The sequence below is a fragment of the Calonectris borealis genome, chromosome 2 (assembly GCF_964195595.1).
Source record: "Calonectris borealis chromosome 2, bCalBor7.hap1.2, whole genome shotgun sequence".
NCBI lineage: Eukaryota > Metazoa > Chordata > Aves > Procellariiformes > Procellariidae > Calonectris > Calonectris borealis.
The window spans coordinates 20,456,538-20,480,895 of NC_134313.1; the positions used below are offsets into that span (position 1 = coordinate 20,456,538).

General features: G+C 42.6%; 1 protein-coding gene across 2 annotated transcripts in view; it reads left to right on the forward strand.

The window, feature by feature from the left end:
* The first annotated feature begins 1,135 nt into the window (after positions 1-1,135).
* SYBU (syntabulin) overlaps positions 1,136-24,358 on the forward strand; it is a 42,650-nt gene continuing 19,427 nt past the window's right edge. The window contains exons 1-3 of one of the 2 annotated variants that reach the window (XM_075144573.1): positions 1,136-1,280; positions 1,453-1,630; positions 15,318-15,515. In XM_075144573.1, coding sequence (XP_075000674.1) covers positions 1,254-1,280; positions 1,453-1,630; positions 15,318-15,515 — 403 coding nt within the window. In that variant the 5' untranslated portion in view covers positions 1,136-1,253. The remainder of the gene's footprint in view (positions 1,281-1,452; positions 1,631-15,317; positions 15,516-24,358) is intronic. The other variant, XM_075144574.1, reaches the window with a different exon arrangement.

Here is a 24,358-nt window from a genome sequence, read left to right on the forward strand (position 1 = left end):
ATGGTATCATCTTTTTGGCAGAGCATAGCTTGGAGCTCTACATAAGTAATGGATCTAACTCTGATGCCAGGTTAATAAATTAGTAATTATAACTCTTTGTATATGCAACAATCAGTGTGTCAGTACTCACCAGTGTCCTCTTTCCTCTTCGAGGAATGCATCACCTTTCCTATTACTGATGGTATGTTCTCTGCACTGCACATAAAAGACACATTTGCTCTTAATTATTTTTGAGACAGTATTTAATATTTACGCTCTAATAGCGAACAGAAGTTCCCAACAGGAATTGGGGCCCTTTGTAGGAAGCATACATGCAAAGAAAATCTTTGCCCAAAAATACTATTGCTGAAAGTACAGTCTGCAAGCTCATTAAGTCCTACAAGCAGACATTTATGTGGAACCTCAAATGAGCTTCACATCGAGAATTTCATCATCCTTTTTGTGGAAGAGAAGTTCTTTTCACCCGTTGTGTGGATACGCATACAGCCCAGATCGCAGTGCTGCTAATAAATGCATGTCTTTTTAAGTAGACCCGCTCTGGGGAGCAGATGAACAAGGTTAACACATGTGCACTAATCAATAGGAGGGTCAACAACAATTATCGCAATGAAAGGTAAGAGAGACAATACAATAATTAAATATACTGTGCAATGTATTCTCTGAGAATCAAGTAAGTTTTTACATCTCTGCATGTTTCATAAAAAGCTGTCATTGAATAATAAAGAGCAGAAAACATCTGACACGTTTTGCTATTTATATGGCTATACGTCCATCGTATTTGTGCCGGTAACATCTGCCCTCCCTTACGCATCAGCTTTGGTGCCTCAGCGTGGAATCGATAGAACCGCACAGGCGGCCCGCGCCCAGCCCGCCCGAATTTCCACACGTTCCCGTTCCTCACAGCCTCCTGCGACCGGGGGCGGCAGCCCCGGCGGGCAGCGGCGGGCAGCTGCCTCCCCGGGGCACCCCAGCGGTGCCGAGGCCAGCCGGCTGCCTCCCGGAGGTGCCGAGCCGGGCAGGGGGATGCGCCCCCGGCCCCGCACCTGCCCGGCGCCCCCGGGGCGGGCGGCAGCGGCGGCCCCGGGCGCGGCCGGCGGCGGCACCACGTGTCGGGGCGGGGAGCGGCGGCGGGGCCGGGCCGGGCTCCGCCACCCCCAGCGCCGCAGCGGCAGCGGCAGCAGCAAGCCCGGCTTAGCGCATCCCTCTCGCCCATGCCAGGTGCCTGTCCCCGGCTGCGCGGTGATTGAGGAGCGATGGGGCCTCTGCGGGAGAGCAGCAAGGTGAGGAGCCGGGGAAGGAAGGGGCGGCAGGGATGGCTGCGGGGACGGAGAAGAGGCAGGAGCAGGCAAATTCCGGCCCCCCCGGGAAGGGGCGGGGGGGCCGGGGTTTGCCTGCCCCTGCCTCGATGGTGGAAGGAGGAGGGCGCATCCGAGGATGTCCCTTCCCGAGCAGGAGCAGAAGACGCAGCTGGAGAAGGAGGTGTCCCGCAGCCGCATCCCCCGCCTGGTCCTCCGGCCGCAGCAGAAGGGATCCCCCGCTTCCGAGTCTCCCTTTTCGGAAGAGGAGAGCCGGGAATTCAACCCGCCCAGTTCCTCCGGCAGAACCGTCAGCAGCAACAGCTTCTGCTCAGGTACCGAAAACGGACCCCCCCCCCCGCCGCAGTCCTCAGCCTGGGGGTCACGGTGGGCCCCGCCACGCCAACCCCGAGGCATCGCTGTCACCCTCAGACGCGGCATCCATGTGTCGGGCTCGTATCGAGCCCTGACGAGCATCCTGCTTTGCAGATGAAGGGCAACCATTGACTTTTCCAGGGAAATCCAGTATCTGTTCTTTTAATACGTGTCCGTAAGCGACACCAGATGTTTCCATTTCGAGTTCTGCTATCCACTGCTAAAAAGTTGGCGGTTTTGCTGCGGCAGAATAGTTGCTTTAAAGAGAAAGATTTGCCTTAAAAACTGCAGTGTGGGTTTAAGGCATTCTGAAAAGCCCATAAGCCAGAGTCTGTAAAAGGGGAGGTGCTATTAAGGGCATCAGACATGGGTCAAATACTGCAATTGCTTTTAGTTTTGTGACGATGATCTCCATGCCTGAATCGGAACAAAATATGTAAGTGAAGTTTTCACTGTCATGTTGCAGTGAGTTTTGTTTATTTGAGAATTCAGTCTTCTCCTGACAAGCGTGTTGCCAGGCGTGAGTTGGGCGTAATGTCTTCTCTATAGAGACGGCAACGGCTGGGCAATACACCAAAAGTAAATTGCTACTCTCCAACTGTAGACCACAACAGTGTCATTTGCTCTTCAAAATGAGTATATCCCTTTACGTCAGGGACAACTTGAAACCAGATTTTTTATGTTAAATATTTGTCCTGTGTAGAGTGTAGCACAAGTGCCTCAACTAGCAGTGAATGACTCAGATACCTACTAGCGGTGAGTAATCTTTCAATTCAGTGAAACTCTTCACCATGTATGACATTATGCACGTGGATAATAGCGTTGAGGGTCACATCGTGAACGCCCTGGGTTCTATATGCATGTGGTAATTTTAAAGATATTTTGGTGATGAAAAATTTCATTTTAATAGTCAGTATTTTGGAGAGCATAACATTCTCTGTCTAACTACAAATCTGAATTATAACAAATATTTTTGTAATAGTTAATATCAGAGCAAGTTCCTGAACTTCCTTTTTGTTTATTCATAAAGTATTTCAATTACCAAAGGTTTTCCTGAGAACAGCCAGAAACACTCATATTTATCTTTGTCTTCACTACAGTGAATCAGATTATTACTTTTTTTCAATTCCTTTAATGAAAAGCAGTGTATTGAACACTGTGTACAAGAACAGTCAATTTTCCTAGATGAGAAACACAATATCCATGTTTGAATCTACCATTTCCGTCTTAGCTGGGATAGATTTTGCAATTCAGGCTCAGTGGAATGATCTATTTGGTTATTGTTTAATGAACAATGCAGAGCGTTAAACAAACAACATAGTGTTGTAAGAATGCTGAAGTCTTTCTCCCATGCCTTTTGAATCCCTCCACCTTACCTGCTTGAGTTTGCCTTTTACAAAGAAGTAAAATCTTTTGAAGCTTTCTAGAAATACATTACTTTTATGATCTCGCCCAAATGGCTGCTTTTTTATCCTGATTTTTTTCCCCTGTGTGTTGACAAGCCTTTCATCCTGGTTACTGACATTCTTTTTTGATACCGTTTGGTTTTGTATCGCGTTCTTCAGATCTACTCAACACAGAGCTGCCAAAGTAATACCCTTGCTGGCCCACTGCGCTATACGGGCCGAGTCATGAGTCCCAGCAGAGCTTTGTGTTTACTCGGGGTGTGTCTGATCTCATGGCTTGACAGTTTTAAGGTGCCTTTCACAGAGGTATTCAGGTGTGCGATGCTGGTCTCTTAACCTGCCTCAAGCACAACTGCTCATATTTTTATTTCCTTTATTAATCTTTTATTCTTCCATGAATGCTGCGTTGATTTAGTTTGCTTTTTTCCCCCCGTGCTGAGAGCTTTGTGCTTCTCAAGCTGCCTGCAGCACCCATACAGGTATGCACTACCTAGTTTGACTGCTGCAAGTCATCAAACCTGACGCAGCCAAGGATCAGCCAAGGCACTGTTCTCCATCCCAGTACATGGTTTTGTTGTTGATAGGTTCGATGGCGGGTATGACAACAATTACTGACTTGATTTCCTCATTCTCTGATGTCTCTTCCCTGTCTTCCACTTACAATCCTTCTTTATCATGGTATGTCTCATTTAGATTGAACTTCCCCAGCGGCAGCAAGTGGCTGCTGGTTCCTGTTTCTGGGGAGGGGATGGAGAAGAGCTGCGTGGAGAGGTGAGCAGAGGGGCCGCAGCCTCTAACCTGCCTCTCCTGGTGCTTCACTAGGCACTTACCATCTTCACGGAGAAGCGACGTGCGCAGAATGTGTATTTAAAATTAGCAAGTAATAAATTTGGAAGAAGCGAGCAGATGAATACTGTGATGGATGATAGTGTGATGGCAGTATGAAATAGCTCATGAGCATTTGGATAAATGTCTTTTTTGTAACTTCTTTGGAGCATTAAACTCCAAAAGGTTCTTGATAAGCAGCAGATAGTGTGAGTTGGCCTCTGAAGTAATTCCTTTCCTTTTCACCCTTCCTTTGACAAGTTGCTCTCTACCTTTCTTTCTTTGTTATTGACACCAAGTGGTTATGATCAGTAGATTTCTTTTTCCCCTGGTAGAACTGATTTTTTTTTTCCTGTTCTATTTAAATATGTATTTCCTGGTTGATTCCTGGTTGATTCCCTAGAGCTTCTGAGGTTGTCCATTTTCCCGAGGTGCTTACATTGGTCCCAACGCATAAATGAAGGCTTGGCGTTCTTCTTTCTCTCTAAATGAGAGCAGCAGGGTCTTCTAGGCATCGTTAATGTTGGTGTAGGTAGGGAGAACCTTTGGGAACCATGGCAGTGCTGTGAGCACGCTGGCAATAGCAAAAAATACCACTTGGCAACAGACAAGGGACACTTTGTTTTAATGCTTAGTTCCTTTTGAAGAAGTTGTTAGTTCTGGCTGAGGTAAGTTTTAAATTTGTGTGATCATCTCCCTCTGTCTTGTGTGACTCGATCAGAGACTCACTTGATCATGTTGGTCAATTATTTGCAATTGACTGTATGTCAGTTTTGCTTTGTAAGTCCGTATGAAACACAGTGAGACCATTAATCTGCTTTATCTGTGATATTCCTGATGAAATGTATGTCTAATATTCTTTGTTTCTGCCAAATTAACATGGATGCTCTCTGGCGTGTTGTGTAGCCATGCTGAGTCTTTGTATCAGCATTCACTCTGCGCAACCCTTCCTTAAAATCTTAGCGCATCTGGGGTCCTGCTTGTCATTTGATACGGGAGCACTTCTCTTCCATCAGCCGCTGCCCTCCTTCGGCTTGGATGTCGGCCACAGAACTCGTATGATGTCAAACGATGAAAAAACACTCTCCCAGCAACTTCATCTGGCTCGGCTGCTACCGAGCATTTGCCCGTGTTGTGTGTGTTTTCCTCCTAAATTGCATTGGCTTTGAAGCGGCTGCGCGCACTTACCTTGTCTGTTGGGAGGAGAGCGCGGGTTTAAACATTGCGAACAAATCATCCGCTCATGGGTCCGTGGCCGAGCGGCTGCTGGGATGCCTTTGCTTGTTCCAGTTACAGCGTTTGCCTGTAGAAGAAGTATAAGAAATAAGATCCTCGGGGCGAGACGTTATCCTTGGGTTTTGTGTACACGTCCTTTTGATACACAGGCAGTTGCGTATTGGATCGAAGGCAGCCTGGATGTGCTAAGCTCAGTAACGCTCTGTTTAGCTTTCCATTTTAAAAGGAAGTTAGTTTGGGATATACTTTCTTCCTAGTTTCTGCCTCTGAATAGCTCAGCTTTTAAATTTCTCCTTATGAAGATGACTTGTTACATGCTACCTTTACTATGACACCCCAGCTTCCCTTCAGCCTTTTTTCAGAAGCCAGCCACCTGAATTTCTGCAGGTAATGCAGCAGCACTTTGTCAACTGAGATGCAGCTTTGCAGGAAGCACTTGTGCATTTAATAATCAGTTCAGCAAAAGACTTTATGAGCCAGAGGACCTGTTTTATTCCCATAGCAAATGGTTCCTCTTTTCTTGGGCCTACCTGCAAATCGCCTTTTTAACTAGATGGCATAGTACTACAGGCCATTGAAAAACGGTGGTGTCTCTGTGTATGAGTGATTGTGACTCACTCCAACAAAGTTTTCAAAAACAGGAGTTGAAGCTTCTTTTTTGATTTTTCTTTCAGATTTCAAGGTCTGTGTCCAGTGCTTATTTCTTTTCTGATGTAAAGATTTTTTTAAAATCTTGTTCTTTACATGCGAGACACAATAAATATGGTCCGGTACCATGGCTGCACTGTAAGCCCTGGGGTGTAGGCGCTGCAACAGGGATCTCAGTGTTACCGTTCCCTGCTCGCTTGCTCCTGTGCACGGTCCCCTTGAACTCGGAGATTGTTTGCCAATTGGCCCAACTGTTGATGGATGCTGGGGCTGAGTTCGCAGTGCGTATGTCAAAAACAAGCATGTAGGCTTTAGGCAGGCTTATTTAAGTCAATGTGAATGCACTACCCATATTGCTGGCCACAGACCAGAGGAGAAGGGAATTTGTACGGATGTTACTGGATGAAATGCTTCTCACACTCTGGTAAATAATTTCTTTGCTAGAGCATTGAAGTAGGTTGTATTGTAAACCAGCTACCTTGGAGGCTACGCTATTAAAATGTGTGTTCTTAAATGTATATTTCTGAATAGAAAAAGGTAGAGGAAAACAAATCAGCAGTATTTTAATAAGTGAACAGATTGAGGCTAGAGAGTTATTATGAATTACTGAAAATAATTACCCCTATTATTTGTGTATATATATGTATGTATATATGTATGTATTATAGAAACAGTGAGCTCTCCCATTCTTCTTGTTTCTTGTTATAAGAAGAAATAATTTGTTTAAATAGTTCCCTATTGGCGTATGTGTTGTTTTTTTTAGTCTGAGTTACTGAATCAAAGAGATACACGTAAAAATGCTCAAGCATGTGATACTGAAAGTTAGCTTCTCTTTCCTGCAGTCCTTTGTGCTATGCTTTTCAACAGTCTTTTTGCCATTTTTTCAAACTTCTGAAGTGGAGGTCTTCTCCAGCGCATTTGTTTTGCAGCACTCTGTAAGGCACTTCAGTAATCACTGTGATATTCGTTTACAAAAACGTTGAAACAAAATCTGCTTTCAAAAATGCATGTATGGCCTTTGCATAAGGGCGACTCTGGTGACATGCTTCCTTTTCTCACTGCTGCTTCCCTGGAGAATTTCCTGCTGGGCCGGCTTACGTGCAATAATTTATTATTGCTTCATATTGTTAACCACCAGTTCTGTTTCTGCAGCACAGAGATCTGTTCCAAACATGGAAATGAGAGAAGTGCCTAGGTACTAAAGAGCAAAGCCTGCCCGTTCCTCAGTTTTTGGCCTTTCCCTGCTTCCCTTTCAACTTCACTATTTATTCCCTCTTACTAAGTAACGATCCTTTTGTTCCTGTGCTGCACAACAACATCTGGAAGCCAAAATATTTGACATTTTGAATGTTTGTTGTCACCTTTTTATGTATCTGTCAGCACTGTGAACCTATAAAGCCTGACCCAGAGCCTCCTGAGGTCAGTAGAAGAGTTCCCGTTGTCTCTGGCACGTTTGGGATGGTGTCCTCAGAACAGTCAGTTCCTCACACTTTCTACTACCCTGTTTGTCGCAGCTTGCTGTGTGTTATGGACTGAATCCTAAGCTGTATCATGTATCTTCACCACCACCAATGCATAATCTAATTCTAAGCTATATCATGTATTTTCTTTACCACCAATGCGTAATCTAATAATTTTGTTTTAAAGAGGTTTTCATGCAATTTTCTATTGAGTTGAATGTTGCCATGTGTATTGGAGAGCATCACAACTTGTAGCAGAAATGAACCTTTAATCACAAGTCTTTGATTTTTTTTGTCTTAAAAGAGAATCTTGATATTTTAAAAGAAATTCTACCTGACATGTTTTTACCGTACATTTATAGGATTAATATAAATCCTTGAAATTTTTGAACGGTGTTTGACATGAATGTATCACCAAATACAGTGAGTGGGTTCTATGGTGATGCTAAGTACCAGCCTGGGCTTGGTGGCACTTAAAAAAAAAAAAAAGGAAAAATATGCATAAAGCAACAATGGATAGAATATATGTGGTTTCCACGCATCATTACAAGGTAAACAGTGGAATCTTATGAGGTGATGTTGAAGCTGTGAGGGTCACAGTCATATGCTGTCAGCCACAGAGGCAGAGGTGTATGAGAATGAAGAAGTATAACATGTTGTACCATTTGAGGAACAGGTATGAATTTCTATGTATGTGGTCTATTTAAGGTTTTTATTTTAAAAAATAGTACCTTCAAAATTGCATACAATATTATAATTTCTTCCTTTGCTGCATAATGGAATTAAACACATAAAAGCACACACACAAAACTCCATCTATATATACATATATTTCACATCATGTTGATACAAAATGGGTAATATTTCTTACACTTGATGCAGTCAAGGCTCTCCCACCAGAGGTAGCAGCAGTGGCTCCACTTCCAGCTGTTGGCTTCGGGAAAGGTTAATGAGGTCTACTGACGTGCTTAAAAACCCTACAAAACAGCCAAGATTCTTCTTTGTCTCTTTTTCAGACTCTTTCCTCTCCTGACCTTTAGTTAAAACTTTTCAAATAGATTTTCAGTCCTTTATCACCTTAAACGCCTTGTCCAAATGTTATCTGTGATGTGACATCAAAGCTCTAGGAGCTGTGCTATTCCTGACCACAGCGCTCTCCTAGTAACAGTACTATTTTTATTGATATTTTTAAGCCTTGTTGCTTTTGATCTGTAATACTAATACCATTAGTGGTGCTATAAATGTAATGACAAAGCCAGTAAACCACAATTATATAGTGCTTTTTTCAGATGGTTTCCCAGAACTCACGTCAGTCGTGCTTGTTAGTGAAATGTTCAAATAGAAGGAAGATTAGTAGATTTGATGCCAAAGTCAATTAAAATTTGCTGCTTCAGTGTAACTTAGCTATTGTACAGTCAGAAGTCAAGAGCTGATACCTTTAAGGGACGTGTTTGTGGGAAATACTGTGTCGTAAAAGACACCCAAGCTGTAAGAGCGGGTCAGTCCATCTTCTTTCACCTTCCTCTCCCATCTTCTACATAATCTGAGCCTGTCACTATTCATGCCATGCTGTGAGTGAGCAGAGAGGACCTCTTGCCAAATTCAGTGAGCAGCCTTCATACTAAATTTTTGGTAGTGACCATTAGTGGTCAGTCTCTGGGGGTGATGGAAGCAAGGTCAAAGGGGCTGGTGAGGAACAGGTGTGGAAGTTGCCTGTATATTAATGATAGGAACCTCGGCAACAAGCAAAGGGAGTTGAAGATGTTTAGTCTTGATTTTGCTTACTTCCCTACTGCGTTAGATTTTATGACTAGAACATTAAAATCAGTAGTTCCAGCTTGAAAGATGGACTGGGAAAAACAGGGTGGTTCTCAGCTGTGGAATATCTAAAAAACGTAAAGGAAAAGTATGATCGTAAGCATGTAGGTCATACGGCACCTCTGGAGATCATTTCATCCAGCCTCCTTTTTGAAGCAGGACTGTTTCCAGCACTACGTCGCATCAGCCATGGCTTTGTCTATCCGAGTCTAGAAAGCCTTCAAGGACAAGAGTTTGCACAGCCTCTCTAGGTGACCTCAGGGACTGGTGGAGCTGCCTTCGTTCACAGGCAAAATGGGGCATAGTTAATTCAAGTTCTGTCTGCAGAGACATAGAGATTAAATGTGGAATTAATTTGCTTGGCAGGATTTCGTATAAGTAGGCCTCCTTTCTTTTCCTGACAGGGCTATAGTTTTGGTTGCTCTTCGGCTTTGCTTTAGTGTGCTTGACTTCTGGTAAGACACTTGCCTTGCAAGCACATGATATTCTTATTAATTTTATTAAATATCAACCCTGACAGATCTTAAAAATAGCTGTAAAATGAGTTTAGAATTGATCAGAAAGAGCAAAACTAGTAGCATTTTTAGGACTGTACTTTTAGTGAAGTTATTAAATATTTTTTTTCAACAGTCTGTATGATTTTGCAGGTTTGCAGGCGACAAATTGTTTGTAGCAAATGTCTAATCTTCTAGAGTACATAAAATCACCTACCGGAATGGTTGCAGTAAAAATGAAATGTTTTAGTACAAATAGGAGCTGAGGAGAATATTCACGCTTCTTACCTTAAGCTGTGCTCCCTAAATCGTTGCTGGGCAGGTGAGGGTGCCTCCAGAGGGCCATTCAGTGTCGTGATGACGTAGGAGTTAAGACTCCTACCTATTGAGAGCATGATGGCGTGCATATGAATATGCTCCACCTCTGTCTTTCTAGGTGTACTACTCCTTTTATACTAGTATGTTTCATCCTGCTACTTTTACTGTGGTCCTTTGTGTTGCCCACTTGTTCCAGAATGATACTGTGACTCTGCTGTTCACAATGTTTTCTGACTGGGCGGTGAGCCCTTACACCTCACTGGCTCAGCTGCCCAAGTCAGAATGGTGGTTGCGCTAGTCAATGGAAAGAGATGAGATCCTCCAGACGGTGACTCAGAGTAGTGGGACGACTGCAGAAGCCTAAATTGGGCTGTTGTTCTGACTCATCCTCCAGAGCAGCCTCTTTCTCTCCATTTAAAACAGAAAGAGCCTTAGCAGGTGGAAGCTAGGTGATATATTCTCTTCGGTGTCTGTCAGCAACTTTCATTAATGCATAAAACACCCCTGTGCTACAAGACCAGTCACAAAAAGAAGACCAAAGCAACATGTAGGGGGTCAAAAAATGTGGAGTAGACGAGCAGATTGGGAGATTATCCTGAAAAAATTCTTAAATACCCTTGGTGGTTCACTGTCAATAGCCAGCTCGCAGTGCACCATCCTGGCAGAGCCACGGCTACCCAGGCTAACAGATCCCAGGTTGAACGGAAAGGGAACCATCAGATAAAAGTCAGGAAACTTTTTGCCTTGGTACACTGAACTTCAGTGTACCAAGTTCATTAGAGGCCCATGTGTAATTCTGGAACCCACATTTCTTAGTGGAAATGCAGAGTATGTACAGCCTGAGCATTGGTCCAGGGACCTAAAGAGAAGATGGAAGTGGGACAGTAGACAAGGGATGAGGTAGGGCATGGACAGTTCAGACTCATAAAAGCGCGTAACTAGATCTGGCAGCTAGGAGTGAGGGTAAAAATAAGTCAGTGGTTCCTCAGAGAGAGCATCATTAATTATTTGGATGCATTATATAAGGAGGTTGTAAATTCAGTATCTCTTGAAGTCTTCAGGAAAAGGCAGTGTTTTTCTAAAGAAGGCTCTGAAGCATATTCCAGTGAAATTTCTAAAGCCTCTGTGCCGAGAAAATCAGAGGCAATGATCACATCACAACGTATGGCCTAAAGTCTATGAGAACAATACTTTTGTCAGTTGTTAGAGTATTATTATCTTTAACAGTGTTGTTTATAGTTTGGCTTTACTATTTGAAAGCTAGTCAGTGTGTGCAAATGTCAGAGTGCTCTGAGCAACTTCCCTGATTGTTTGAGGAGACACTAGCCCGTGCTTGGCTTTGAAACTTGGCAAGCGTGTCTGATCTGGGAGAGGGGTTGGACGTAGAGTTTCAGTGATGAAATCCAGCTGATGTTCAAAGGGAAAGTCTGCTCCCAGAACGCTCTTAGGAGGCCACTGTGAAAAAAGACACCACGAATATTGCTAAGAAAGCAATGAAAGTTGTGTGTTATAAATTTATGTGGTTTTGCCTCTTGTGCAAGTAAATAATACAGGCGAGATCAGAAGTATGGACTTTCACAGCAGTATTTGCCAGCTTTCTCTATTCTATCTTCCTGATGCTCCGTGCCTGAGAAGGTAAATCAGGTCTGTCTGTATTCCTGAGAAGTCTGGACCTGAGATCCTTACTGGGGCAAAACTCTTGCCAAGTTACAGGACTGAATCCTTAACTGACCTTGCTGAAAAATACATTCACATCATGTCTTCAGCAGACAGTGAATCCCATCGTGGGCTTGTCTGCTCCTGTTACCCCCTCGCCAGCTCTGGAGGTAGGTTCCTTATCTTGGCCCATTTCTGGGCAGGTGGAGGTCTTCATCTCCTTCTGTCAGAGTTGTCAGTGGGATTTTGGAGGAACCTACAGGTCTGCAGGAAATACTGAACCCACGCTGCCGCGGTTGCGTCCTCCCTCCTGCAGCTGAGGAGCAGAGGTGTTCGCTGTGGTAGTGAGCAGGGCAGGCAGGCGGGCATCAGCTCGATGTGCTGTCAGGGTCCACGGGGAGGTCTGCTGCTCTTCTGTGGGGAGTTCACCTGCAATATTAAATACAATTAAATAGCCTGTTAAGGCTTCGGAAGCAGGGAAGAACGAAGGTAAGTGCAGGCCATTTGACTTGCACCGAGCAGTGGGATAGCACCTCGGTGTTCACCACGACTTCTCCTCGTGCCAGACTGGTGAATTGCAGGCTGGGTGGGAGGTGGATCCCCCCAGTGTACAGCAGAGCTTTGCTTGCTGTTGGTGATGAGCGCCGGCGTTTTGTATGCAGCTATTCCTTTCTGTGGTAGTAAACATTTTGATTATTCAAAAGGCACCACAAAAAGCTGACACAGAAAAATGTTTCTCTGCAGCTTGCCCTAGATTTGGAAACTTTATAATTTTGTTCATATTTCTGGCCAATACTAGGTAGAAGAAGTAGAAGTTATACATTATATAAAATGTAACAAACCATCAGAGGAGAGGGAGTACAATAAAATCATTCATTTACTTCAGCTGGAGTGGGAATGCTCACCTGGTTACTGGTGTGTCTAAAGGTCACACGGGGTATGAGTAGAGAAGAGCTATTGTACGATGTGCCAGGCTCATTTGTTCCTTTAATAAATGCCCGGTTGCAATGAAAGCTGAAGTCCTTAAGGGTAAAACAAGGATATGTAGATAGGACATAATCTGATCATATAGTGTCACCAGTGTGATATCAGAGGCAATAATGGGGGGAGTGGTAGTTAAAATATTTATTTTTATACGCTATTTTTATATGCTTTCTTTAGCTACTCTATTTCCTTATCACAGTTAGTTTTACGTACTTGTTTTTTTAATGCCCTAATTCTTAACACTGTAGTTTAATTCTTTCGTCATTTAAAGGTTTTATCAGCTTCTGCGGTTCTTCCAGGTAGCATCCCTGTAGATTTCTTCACTGAGAGGGTGGTCGGTTACTGGAACAGGCTCCCCAGGGAAGTGGTCACGGCACCAACCCTTCCAGAGTTCAAGGAGCATCTGGATGATGCTCTTAGTCATATGGTTTAGTTTTAAGTAGTCCTGCAAGGAGCAGGAGTTGGACTTGATGATCCTTATGGGTCCCTTCCAGCTTGAGATATTCTATGATTCTGTGATAGCTTTGGGAGTTATTTATACATAAAGTCTCCCATACAAAACGCATCTGTGAGGTCTGCAGAACCTGTCCAGCTATTGCAGTGATTTTATTGGTGGAGAGATGAAGGAAATAGTTTCTTGTCTTTTTTTTTTTAAGCACAAAGTTTTGAAAATAATGGCACATGGAGAAACATCTAAATGGAAAGGTCATAAGAAAAAATAAACTGCATGAACCTGCACTTTTTTCTGAATATATTTGATTATAAATGTTTTTGTGCTTCTACAGAGAGGACATAGATAAAGGAGCTGCTTAAATGCAAGCTCACTCAGCCGTGCTGATCCATTGCCCTGTAGGTAGCATTCATTCAATCTGCAGAAGAGACTCTGAACCCTTCGGAGAAGGAAATGGGCGTGGATCTGGGAGGAAATTGCCGCCTTCTCTCTTCTCTATATGTGGAGTTATATTGCAATGTTGATGGGAATGGAAAGGCTAAAAAGTAAGCTAAGATCAGGTGGGCAACAATCCTGCTTTAGTCAGGGTGAATGTGGGGATGGACTGAAAACTTTATTAGCGGTCTTCTCCTTCCCGGTATTTTTCTAGGAACTAATTCTGAGTTGCAGAAGGCAGCAGTAAGGTGGCAAAAGGAGATGCTTGTAGGCTTAATTGAGCTGATTTGAAGGAAATATGATGAAGCTGGATTAGGTGCTTTGCGCTGTTGCTGCTGTTTGTGCCTTGGGAAGTAATGCTGGCAGTAGGCTGGGCTGCCCCCGTGGCTTGGCATCATGCCCGGCAGTTTGCAGAGGCCTGGGCAGCAACACCTCAGGCTGCTGGCTGCTGTTGCGTGCTAATGCAGGTAGCATGCTTTGGACGGTCAGCACCTATAGCTGCCTTGCTCAGCACTGGAGGCAGGACACGGAGAAATGAGAAGCCGAACACTGGAACAAATAGGTGGGGATAGGGTAGCTGGCCAGGCACGAGGGAAAACTGGTTCACATGAAAGGATGAGGTTGGTTTACTGTGCTGAAGGAGCAATAGTTAACAATATCAAAAGCTGCTCTTTCCTGCAGAGGGGAGGTGGGCAGGGAGGGTGTTAGATAGTTATGGGGTGCTCCTTTTGCCTCATAAATGAACAGTCATATACTAGCTTTTTAAACAATCTGCCCATGCAAAGCTCATTGCAAGATCAGGCTTGACCTAAATTATGAAGAGGGTGGAAGTGGTAAGTACAATATAGTCATGCAAATTATTTGGCTCAGTTGCAGGTACTTCTTTGAGTTTCATGTTAGGTAAAGGTAATGCACCGGGAGAAGAGTGCAATTGCATAATTAAGATGGCAGCTTTCATTTTGTCCTGGGAGAGAACAAACAATTACATTTCTCCAGGAGAGTAAATATTCAAGGCTTCCCAGTGTCAGAGTAGCCTGTTTGTTTTTCTCGTGTATCTCTAAAGCCACCATGACTTTTAGGGGAGCTGTGATTACTCATGATTACAGGAGATGCGATTAGATGAAGGGAGTGTTTGATATGTGGATTTCACCTGGACTCAGACTTCTTACTTTGCATTTAATTGGTAAGAGCTGGAGTGTTTGTATTGCTGGAGGTCAGGAACACGGGTCTATTCCCGAGGTGGCTGCTGATGCCGTGAAGCGCTGGTGTGCCCTCAGAGGAATTCGGCTTTAAACAAAGGCAGTCTGTGTGTAACGCACCCTCTTCAGAACCAGGTACCTCACAGCCACTTGAGAGGTGGCTTCAAGAATGGAAGAGCTCTGTGATCATGGTTGCTTTAAAAGGAAAAACAATTTTGAGAAACTTTTATTAATTCCAGTTAAATGAAACCCCTGACTTTGTGCATATGGGCTGTAGATCATTCTGTTGTTGTTCAGATAGGACATATCTTGAAGGAGAGCATGTGGCCCATGCTTGCTTTTAATCCGGTGTGCACCGCACAAGCCATTCTTGTGTCTTATGTGCGTTTCTTCATGCCGCAATATTCCCTAACCTAGCTAAGCCAAAAGAATTTATCTTAGATCTGAGTTTTCGTTATGTAGCCCCTGATTTTGTATTTTGTCAGACTTAGTGAAACAAGCACTTGCCATTTTAGTCTGCCATAAGGTATTCAAGACTTCATCACAGAATGGGAGAAACTAATAGCTTCTCACCTTCTAATAGTTTCAGAGCCAAGGCTGTGCATATCAGGTAACTGACTGTAAGCAGTTGTAGTCCAAACACTTTTTTTTTTTAATTCTGTTATCATTCATGTACTTACTAGTTAGAAATTTTGATGTTTTTCCTTTTCTCTTCAGATGACACTGGCTGTCCTAGTAGCCAGTCAGTATCTCCAGTTAAGACTCCTTCTGATGCTGGAAACAGTCCAATCAGTTTTTGCACTGGTAGCGATGGAGACTTCTCCAGGAAGAAATTCAGTCCAGGGACAATGAGTGAAGGGAACCCGCAGCTGGCTCGATATAAGAAGGAGGCAAAGACAAGCCTTGTAAAGCCCGGTGAGTATAGTATAGTTCCTTTCATTACTTTAATTACACTCTCTAATTGACCAGTACATTTACAGGTATCTAAATACATTGTGTTGTGCTGCCTGTGATACAACTAGTGCTGACAGTAAATAAAAAAAAGTTGGGTTCTTTCTATGGAGCCACCTGCAAGATTTGAAAACACTATCGGTATTAGCTTTTTCATGGAAATATAATTAATTGACATCTTCACTTTCTTTTATGATGTTGGATGGTGATGTCAAATAACAACTGAAATGGATTTTATCCTATTTCATGGTAATTGCACACATATTTCACTGGCCAAAGATAAATGACTCTTACTATTGAAGCAAAGAGTTATAGTCTTCTGATGTTAGATTTATTGTTGGATCCTGCCTAAAGTTTATGCTGCCAGGCTGTGGTAGCTCTGGGGATACAACGTCAAACCAAGGCAGGATAATGGGCAGCTTACGTGTGGGAGTTAGGCAGATGTATATCCATACTGCATTGGCTGAATCAAGAGCATGTCTCCCGTTACCTCAGGCTAATGGGCCTCCTCAGACCATCAACTGAATCAGCACCTGCTTGTCGCACATCCAAGACTAAATATCCTGGCTGCTGCAATTTTAATGAGTAGATATAAAATATTTTTGTGATTCATGTACAGGCAGCTCTTGATTACAAATAGTCAGGATATTTGTGCTGTTATTTAATTAATTGTGGAGACAGAGAGGGTGTTTTGACCCTGTGCAGAGCAGCTGCAGAACTGACATGATTTATGAGCTCAGGTACCGCCTGGCTATACTGTTTCCAGAGTCATTTTACCTCTGGAAGCAATTTGGATCCTTTCATGAGGAGCCAGCTCAGATTTACCAACACCATGTTTAATCCAGAAACAGGAGAGAATTTGTTGCAAAAACTCTTCACTGGCTTGGTCATTGGAAGGGCTGATTAAATCGGACTTACCACTATGCCCGCAAAGTTCTTCAACTCATTTCATAGCACCTGTGTTACTTGAGGGTTCCCAGTCTCACACTGCTCTGCATAATGGAAGATAATATTTTTTCAAGGTATGTTTTCTGTTCCATTAAAATCAAGGAATCTAACACAGGTAGAAGGCAGTGAATACGGTATACGGCAGTCAAATCTGCAGCCATGGCTATCACAACCATTTTGTATGTATGTGAATATGGACGTAGCTTAGCAAAATGTGGATAAAGAATTTTGAAAGTTTTTTTTTTCTGCCGAAGAGTCCTATACACATGGGAAAAGAGTTATGCATTTTTTTCAATAAATTACTTCATTGTTTTTGATTATTACACTTAAATTGACCTATAATATCAAGCTATTAGCCTTTTGCAGTAATAGTCAGAAGTAATCTTCATTTTGGTTGATGGTATTTTTTCAAATCTTTGAACAGACTTAGTTTAGGTATTTAAAAACTATAATATTTAAACTATGTTTCTTTCAAATATTAGGCTTAAGTAATCATTTGACTTATGTTTGCCTGTGTCTCCTTTCTTATCTCCATCACCACTAAATTCTTTTGAATTTCCTGAGCAATTTCACCAAAGTTTGAAAAAGAGTACAAGTATCAGTAAGGTTGCAAGAATGCAAGTTGAAAGGCTGAGAGGGGGAAACAAAGGCAATCTGAGTAGAATTTTAACATGCTTCAGGTGGAAAAAAAATCAACAGAGAGGAGTTAAAAGCAACCTGCTTTATTAGTTCACTGCTTATGGAGCTGCCTTTAATGCTATTTTCTGGGCAGACAGATGTACTGACATCCTTGTCCATTCATTTGGAGCTCTCATTTGTCATCTCTGTAGCTTCCTCTTAATGTGGCTGTATTCTTGTACGTGGGCCATTTTCTGTAGCCATCGGTACTTCTGCATTGATTGATCTCTAAGGTTGGAAAATTTGTCTCTGGAGTTCAAGCATATCGCTCCTGGGATCCATCAAAACTCTCAGAGCAGGAACTGCATCTGATTTACAGAGTACTTCCAAGATCCTCCTGCCAAATATCTCACACCTTTATAGTGGAAAGTTGTCAAAAACCACATCGTAGTCAGTGTGAGAGCTGACACAGGTGAGGGACGTTCCTGAAATGGAGAGCACGCCAGGGGACAGCTGGGGTTCATTTTCCTTGCTGTTGGCCACAGGGTTTAATGTAATTCTCTCCCATTGCTATCTCCTGGCTTCAGGTGGATCCAGTCCCTTCCCCAGGACCTACTTGTGCATGAATTTCTGGCGGCTCAGTCGGGAAGATCTAGCCCTTGTGCAAAGAGGAGGCATCGTCTTGTAGCAAAACACGCAGGAAATAACAGGGGAGCAGTAGAAGGGAAGTGGGACCTGGGAGGAGAATAACAGCAATGTGTCCCTGTCACGGGTAACCTCGTTGTGCAAACAGCTGGATGCCTCAAACTACAGCACAAAAAGAGTTGTGCATAATATCTTTCTCTCTACCAAAAGCCCTTACTGACTTATGGAGATAATCTCTACTTTTTATTTATCTGAAAGGTCTTGTGATAATGACTTCACAGCAGGAGCCAGACATGAGAGACAAAAATCCAGCTTACCACTATCTTTTACAGACTCTGTCCTGCACTGCATTTTTGTAGGCGAGTACATCAATCAGTGTGCACCTTCAAAATGCCTGTCATTTTGCCGAAAATTTATCTGTTTCCAGGATTGTTTTCTTGGAACATGCTGAATCTCAGAAGTAACACTCACACAAATATTTAGATAATTCAGGAAATGTCGGAGTGGGATCGCACTGAGAATGAACCCTGGGACTTTTTTTTTAGGCTGTTCCCAAGCTCCAATGCTTTTCTCCTAGTCTAGCAACATCACTTCATCTTTCTTTTCTGTACTTCAAAATATGAAATACGACGTAGTTTTTTTTTCTCTAACTGCCTAAGGCATTGTTATGTGGACCTAAGTCATCTTCAGCTCTTGAAGTATTAACAAACGAGATTCAGATATCATTCATAATTTATGTTGTTTGCACAGCGAGCCATACTTAATCCTGGAATGCATTATCACTGCATCTTGCTAATCCTCTGAAAGATTTATAATCATGAAGATGTTATTCATTTCGGATTATTGTGCATTAAATCCAATTCACAGCAGTGTTATAGGTGAATTTGGCTTAAAATCAGTGACTGCGTTCCCAGGAAAGAATGGAGAGGACAGGTACATTAAGGAAGGTATAAAACATCCACTCCAGGAGGAAGTTATGAGCCTTTTAATTTCAGGATTTTACAAGTTATTCCCTTTTTTGGATGTAAATCATTTATGCAATACTAAAAGAATACAAAATGTGTTGTAGAAAATGGCCTCGCAAAAAGGCACAAAAAGCTTAATTAACACTAGTTCTAGTTTTGTATCGAGAAGCTGTGCTGAATCCTACAGTTTCGGTAATCGAATAAACAGGAGCGTAAACACTTCTACATATTCACATTCGTGGTGTACTCCTCCTGCAAAGATCCATCCTGAATTCCTGCAGCTCATGTCCGCATCTTGATAAGAATAGTGGGAACTGTTTTGCTTTCTTTGACACTCTTTCTCATCTTGTTTTTTAACTTCCATACAAATCCTTAGTGCAAGGATTCAAAATCTGGATCTGCAAGCTGCAAAGTACTGATAAACTTACACAGATGTGCATAAAGAAAGGAATCTTGGGCAAGAGTTGTGTCAATAATTTTTAAAAAGCTTGCATGTTTCAAATAACAAAAAGGTGTACTTCATTTAAATGTCTGTAAGCATCATCATTCGAGAAGGGCACCTGATCAGCTGTGTTCAGCGTTTCTGGCAAAAGTTCTGGTCTTTACTTTCTTGCTTTAGGTGTCATGGGCACGCTTGGGGCAGCTTACTGAATGAGCGGAGGTTTCTGTTGGAGCTGTGTCTTAGGGCCCATGGAATTGCTGAAGTTTCACATGAAATTATTAAGACCTACAATAAAACACTGAGATGTTAAGCACCACTGCATGAAAGGAGACCTAGGTGAGCCGCAGTTAGGGTCAGCTCCCGAAACTTGTAAAGACTGGCTGTCCATCATTCACAGCTCAGTTCAGTATTAATCATTCCTGCTAGCCGCAGACTATACAAAAAAGTTATTCTTTTTCACTGCTGATAAAACATTTGGCCATCTATTACTGCATCTGGGTAAAATAGTAACATTTTGGATTATTCAGCAGTTGAACTGCAATGGATTATATTTCAAGAAGGACGGTCTGAGAACTCAGGCATTAAAACTTCGGTCTGTTCAAATTAATGGGCAAATCTCAGAGGCTTTCACTACACAGAGCACCTATGTTTGTTGGACATAGGCAATGAGCAGAAATTAAGGAATGTGCAATTCCATATGAACACAAAAAACCACTTTTTTTTACTGTGAGAGTGGTCGGACACTGGCACAGGTTGCCTGGAGAAGTTGTGGGTGGAGTCTCCATCCCTGGAGGTACGCAAAACTCAACTAGACACAGTCCTGGTCAGCCTGCTTCAGCTAGACTTGCTTGAGCAGGGGGTTGGACTGGGTGGTCTCAAGAGGTCCCTTCCACCCCCAGCGGTTCTGTGATTCTGTGTTGTCCGAACTTTTTTCCTTTAAATAGCGCATCACCCAGATCTGTAGTTAAGTAGCTGCAAGGCACAATTTGTGCTTTTCCTGCCCTATCTTTCATGTCCGTGTACTGCCATTTCACTTACAATGAGTTCTTAGAAATGGAAGAATAAAAAAGTAACTTTTAACAACCACTATTCAATTAAAAATGTCATTTAACTTTCGAGCCATAGTAATTAATGCTGTACCTAGCATGTGTTGCCGGTATGATCTTCTCTACTGCTTGATGGTGAATTTGTCAAGTCACGAGTGAATGAGCCTTGGGGTAGGATGTCCCAATCTGAACACATTAATCTTTGAAGGCTTTAGGAATATTAAGAGTTTTAGGAGAGACAGGTGGAGTGGACTGTATTGGACTTAGATTGGTTATGAGTACAGTGTAGATGCGAGTGCTTTTTTAATCAGCATTGGAGCTGATGACAATTAACAAAAAGGAGGCAAGGGAAATGACCCTGGGCATTTGGGAATATTACAGTTACAGCTAAATAAGCCAAACAGATTAGATAGAAAATGCAGGTGTTAGCTGCAAATTATGTCTAGCTGTTAAAAATGTCTAGATGTTAAGACGTAATGCTCTTCCTGCTGATTTTTTTGTATTGTCCGGTGTGTGAGGATTAGATTGCCAGGATACTAAATGTCCAGGAACTTATTCTTGGGGGCACCCTGTGCAAGCAAAGAGTAGTGGCTAGTTAATCCATTAGTGTAAAATTAGCAGATAAGCTTATCCATATTGCTACTCTACTTCTATATGCGTCTGTATTCGAAAGGCAGTCACTTTGGTTATTTTAAAAGCAAAACATAAAAGCTCTGATTTTGGTTATATTACTGACATCTGGCTGTGTGATTTTACAGATCTTTTGTCAGCTCGCTCCTTCTCTTCAGTATGACAGTGTGGGAATAATAGTATCTGACTCTGATATATATGTATGCATGTGCGTCACTTGAAAAACAGATGAGTTGGTGTGTAAGTTCTGTGTCTTAGAGGTAATTCTGGAAATATACTTCACTCTCAGGAACTTTGCCTTTCCGATTGCAGAAGGATGCAATGATAGGACTTTGTTTTATCTTGGGAAGGCTGATAAAATATTAGAAAGACATGTTTTACTGGTGCATTTATCCGAGAACATTGTATCTTATATTTGCATGGCTTTTGTTCATTCTCTGTACCAAATTTCGGCAAGCAGCGGGAAAAATAATAGAACTGTTGTCCCTGTTGTTCAGGAACGACGGTACAGAATACAAAAACCAAGTTACAGAATGTGCTAACTGGAATAGATCCTATGGCATGCAAAGAGATTCGTTGTTCTTTATAACTACTAGTTGGTACTTCTACCTCTTATGTTGAAATACTTTTTAAAATGCTGCTGGTGTACTATGTATTCTAACGCAAAGTCACGCTGTTTGGTTGTTTCAAAAAAACAGACAACAGAAAACCTGTATTTGGAGATAGCAATCTGCCTTGACTGATCCCTAAAATAAATTTGTGTGCTTCATTTTAAAAGCACAATCACACAAATGTGAGAGCGATGAGAAGACTGGTGACCTCGGTGTAATGTGTCTCTCTTTCTTCTGTGACTTATTTAGCAGTACTTTATAACCTACATTCCAAGCCTGCACCTTTTCTGAGGGAAGGATAATTAAGAACAAGGGTATGTCAAAGAACATTTAACCTGGTTACAGATGCAGGATTTAATCAGAGTACACCTTACTGCCATCCTGCACCAGTCATAACCTAACTTGGGCAGCGAAGATGGGAAGATTCGTGCTTCCATTCCTGGGAATATTCATATAGTTAAATACGTGGTTGGTGTCAAGGACATGAGAATGCTGAAATTAGGAAATGAGCTACACCTGATTCAGTGTAGTTTAAATAATTGGTTGTAGAACAAAAAAACGTTCTGAAGATGGATTGAGTAAAGTTGATAACAAATGATGGAGTATCTTGCCTATGACTGTAAGTTGTCCATATATTTGGGTTTTTTGTACCTCCTTAAAGTATTTGAATTAATAATAAGCAATCTCTTGATGTGGCTGTGTTTATTGATAAGTGTAAAGCATAAATTCTCTGAGGGCTGCAGAGGAGCTTGCAAGTGAAAAGCCCGGGTTCCCTGAGTAACTTAAACCTGATAAGCATTAGATTTTTCAGCAGCGTGGTACTTGGCAAAGAACAGACACACAGCGGTCAATTACATGTGCTTCTGGAAGGCTTTCCGTCTGCTTTTTAAAACATCACCTTGGCAATAAAAAGGGAGGAAGCACATGAGCATGTGTCATCTTTCTCAGATGTAAGCACATGGTTCGAATGCTTCACTTCTGTCCCACACCTGATAGCAGCCAACGTAACCATCCTGACATTCAAATCCAACAGTATGCAACATTTATTTCCTGTACAGTTTTAATCTCACTCTTCTTCCTTTTTTATATGCGCACTTCATAATTTTATTTGGGAGAATAAAGTTTCTGAGATCTTTTCTAACACAGAGTCTAACAAATACAGTTGTGGCAGTTTTCGACCCTATTCCTTTTTCTCATTTACTTTTGCTCTTCTTCCTTCTCTTCGCCTTTCATTTTGGGCTCATACAAAATAGCTGCTGATGATTTTTTTAAATAAAAGTGTTTCCGGATAATAATTCTGCATGCACTGAGCCCTCCTGCATATTTTACTGATGGGATCCGCTTTAATTTCACGTCCGTTGCTATGGAGCTGTGTAGATTTGCTTACTTGACCTGCCAGCGCAGGGAGTTATTAAAGACCCGGTCGCCATGGGTACCGGAGGACCGGGGTGCGCTTCGCGGGGAGGTGAACACGCACGTCCCGCCCTCCGGCAGCAAGGATGCCGTGTCCGGGTTCAAGCCCATGCTGCCCTCAAAGCTTGCGCCCTCGAGTTGAGCACGGAGGGGCGTCAGCCTGCGCAGCTTTGGGGTGTTGTAGCAGTTGGTGCCAGAGGTCTGGAAGGCAACCGGCGCTGTGAGGTCTGGTGGACGGTGGTGGGGTGGAAGTGGCTGTTGGGGGGTCTGTCATTTGCATAGCCCAGCCCCCCCCCGCATACATTAGAATGTCTGGGTCCCCATGGCAGTTTTGGAATCGTCCCTCCCAGTTGGGTCAACAGACCCAGCACAGCCAGTAGATCCGTTGGAGCTCTTCTGTCTGGCATAAATCCTCGGTATTTGTGATCCAGGGGAGGTGAAGTTTGAATCTACAGGTCTGCTTAGACGCCCTTCAGGAGCTGTGGGCTGTGGATGGGGACTGGCTCTCTTTCTCTGGTCGAGTGACTGGTCCCATTGCTCACAGGAGGTGGAACAGCTTTAACAGGTGAATCTGCCATTTCCTTTCTTCTGGGGGTTACGGGAGCTGTTTTGGAGATGAGGGAGGTGAGAATTCACGGTCTTGAGCCAAATTGGGTAGAGCAGAGGTGGCCTGTAATTTATCTGACCTCAATTCCGTATCTGTAATGTAGTTGTAATCATCTCCGCCTGCACAAGTGCACTAAGGTTCTATTTTGTTTTAAAGGAGATATAACGAATAAAATCAGTGAATCTAATGTGCCGTCATTCTGTCCAAATACCTAAGCATTTACTTTAGGATAAGATAAACAGTACTTTGAACTCACTGGTTATGCTGACTAACTCTCCATTGACTAAAAATGGGACCAAGGTTGGCTCGGACATGGGTGTCTCCATTAGAGACATCCACATTTAGTCAGATGAATCCCATCACCGTCTCCTGTGTTCCTCATCAGGTCTCTGACAACTCTGCTGTTAGCCCTTATTGAAGCCAAGTACAGTCTCTGTCTCTTTAATTTCTCTTCTTTTTTTTTTTTTTTTTAACAGAAAGGAAAGTCAGTCTTAGACATTCAGTTGCGGAAGAAAGTTTGTGTTTGAAGATCACGCATGGATCTTCAAGTAGGTCTAATTAGATGCCTTCTCCTCTTCTGTTCATCCCTGATAAGCTTAGACTTATCTCTGTTTGTCCTGAGAACCACTGCCCAAGGTGCCTAGCATTGCACAGGGAGATTCTGTGTCTCATTTCACACCGTAAATTCACAGAAAGTGTTTTAATTAGGACATAAACTAACTAAATGGCACTGAAGTGAAAAAAATGGTCTATAACTTCCAAGAAATAATACTGGAATATAATCAGAATATAAATATTTTGAGCAAAAGATGCTTAGAAAGTTAGGTAAAAATTATTAGCATAGCGCTATTTTTTTTAGTTTGTATTTATATATATTTTAGA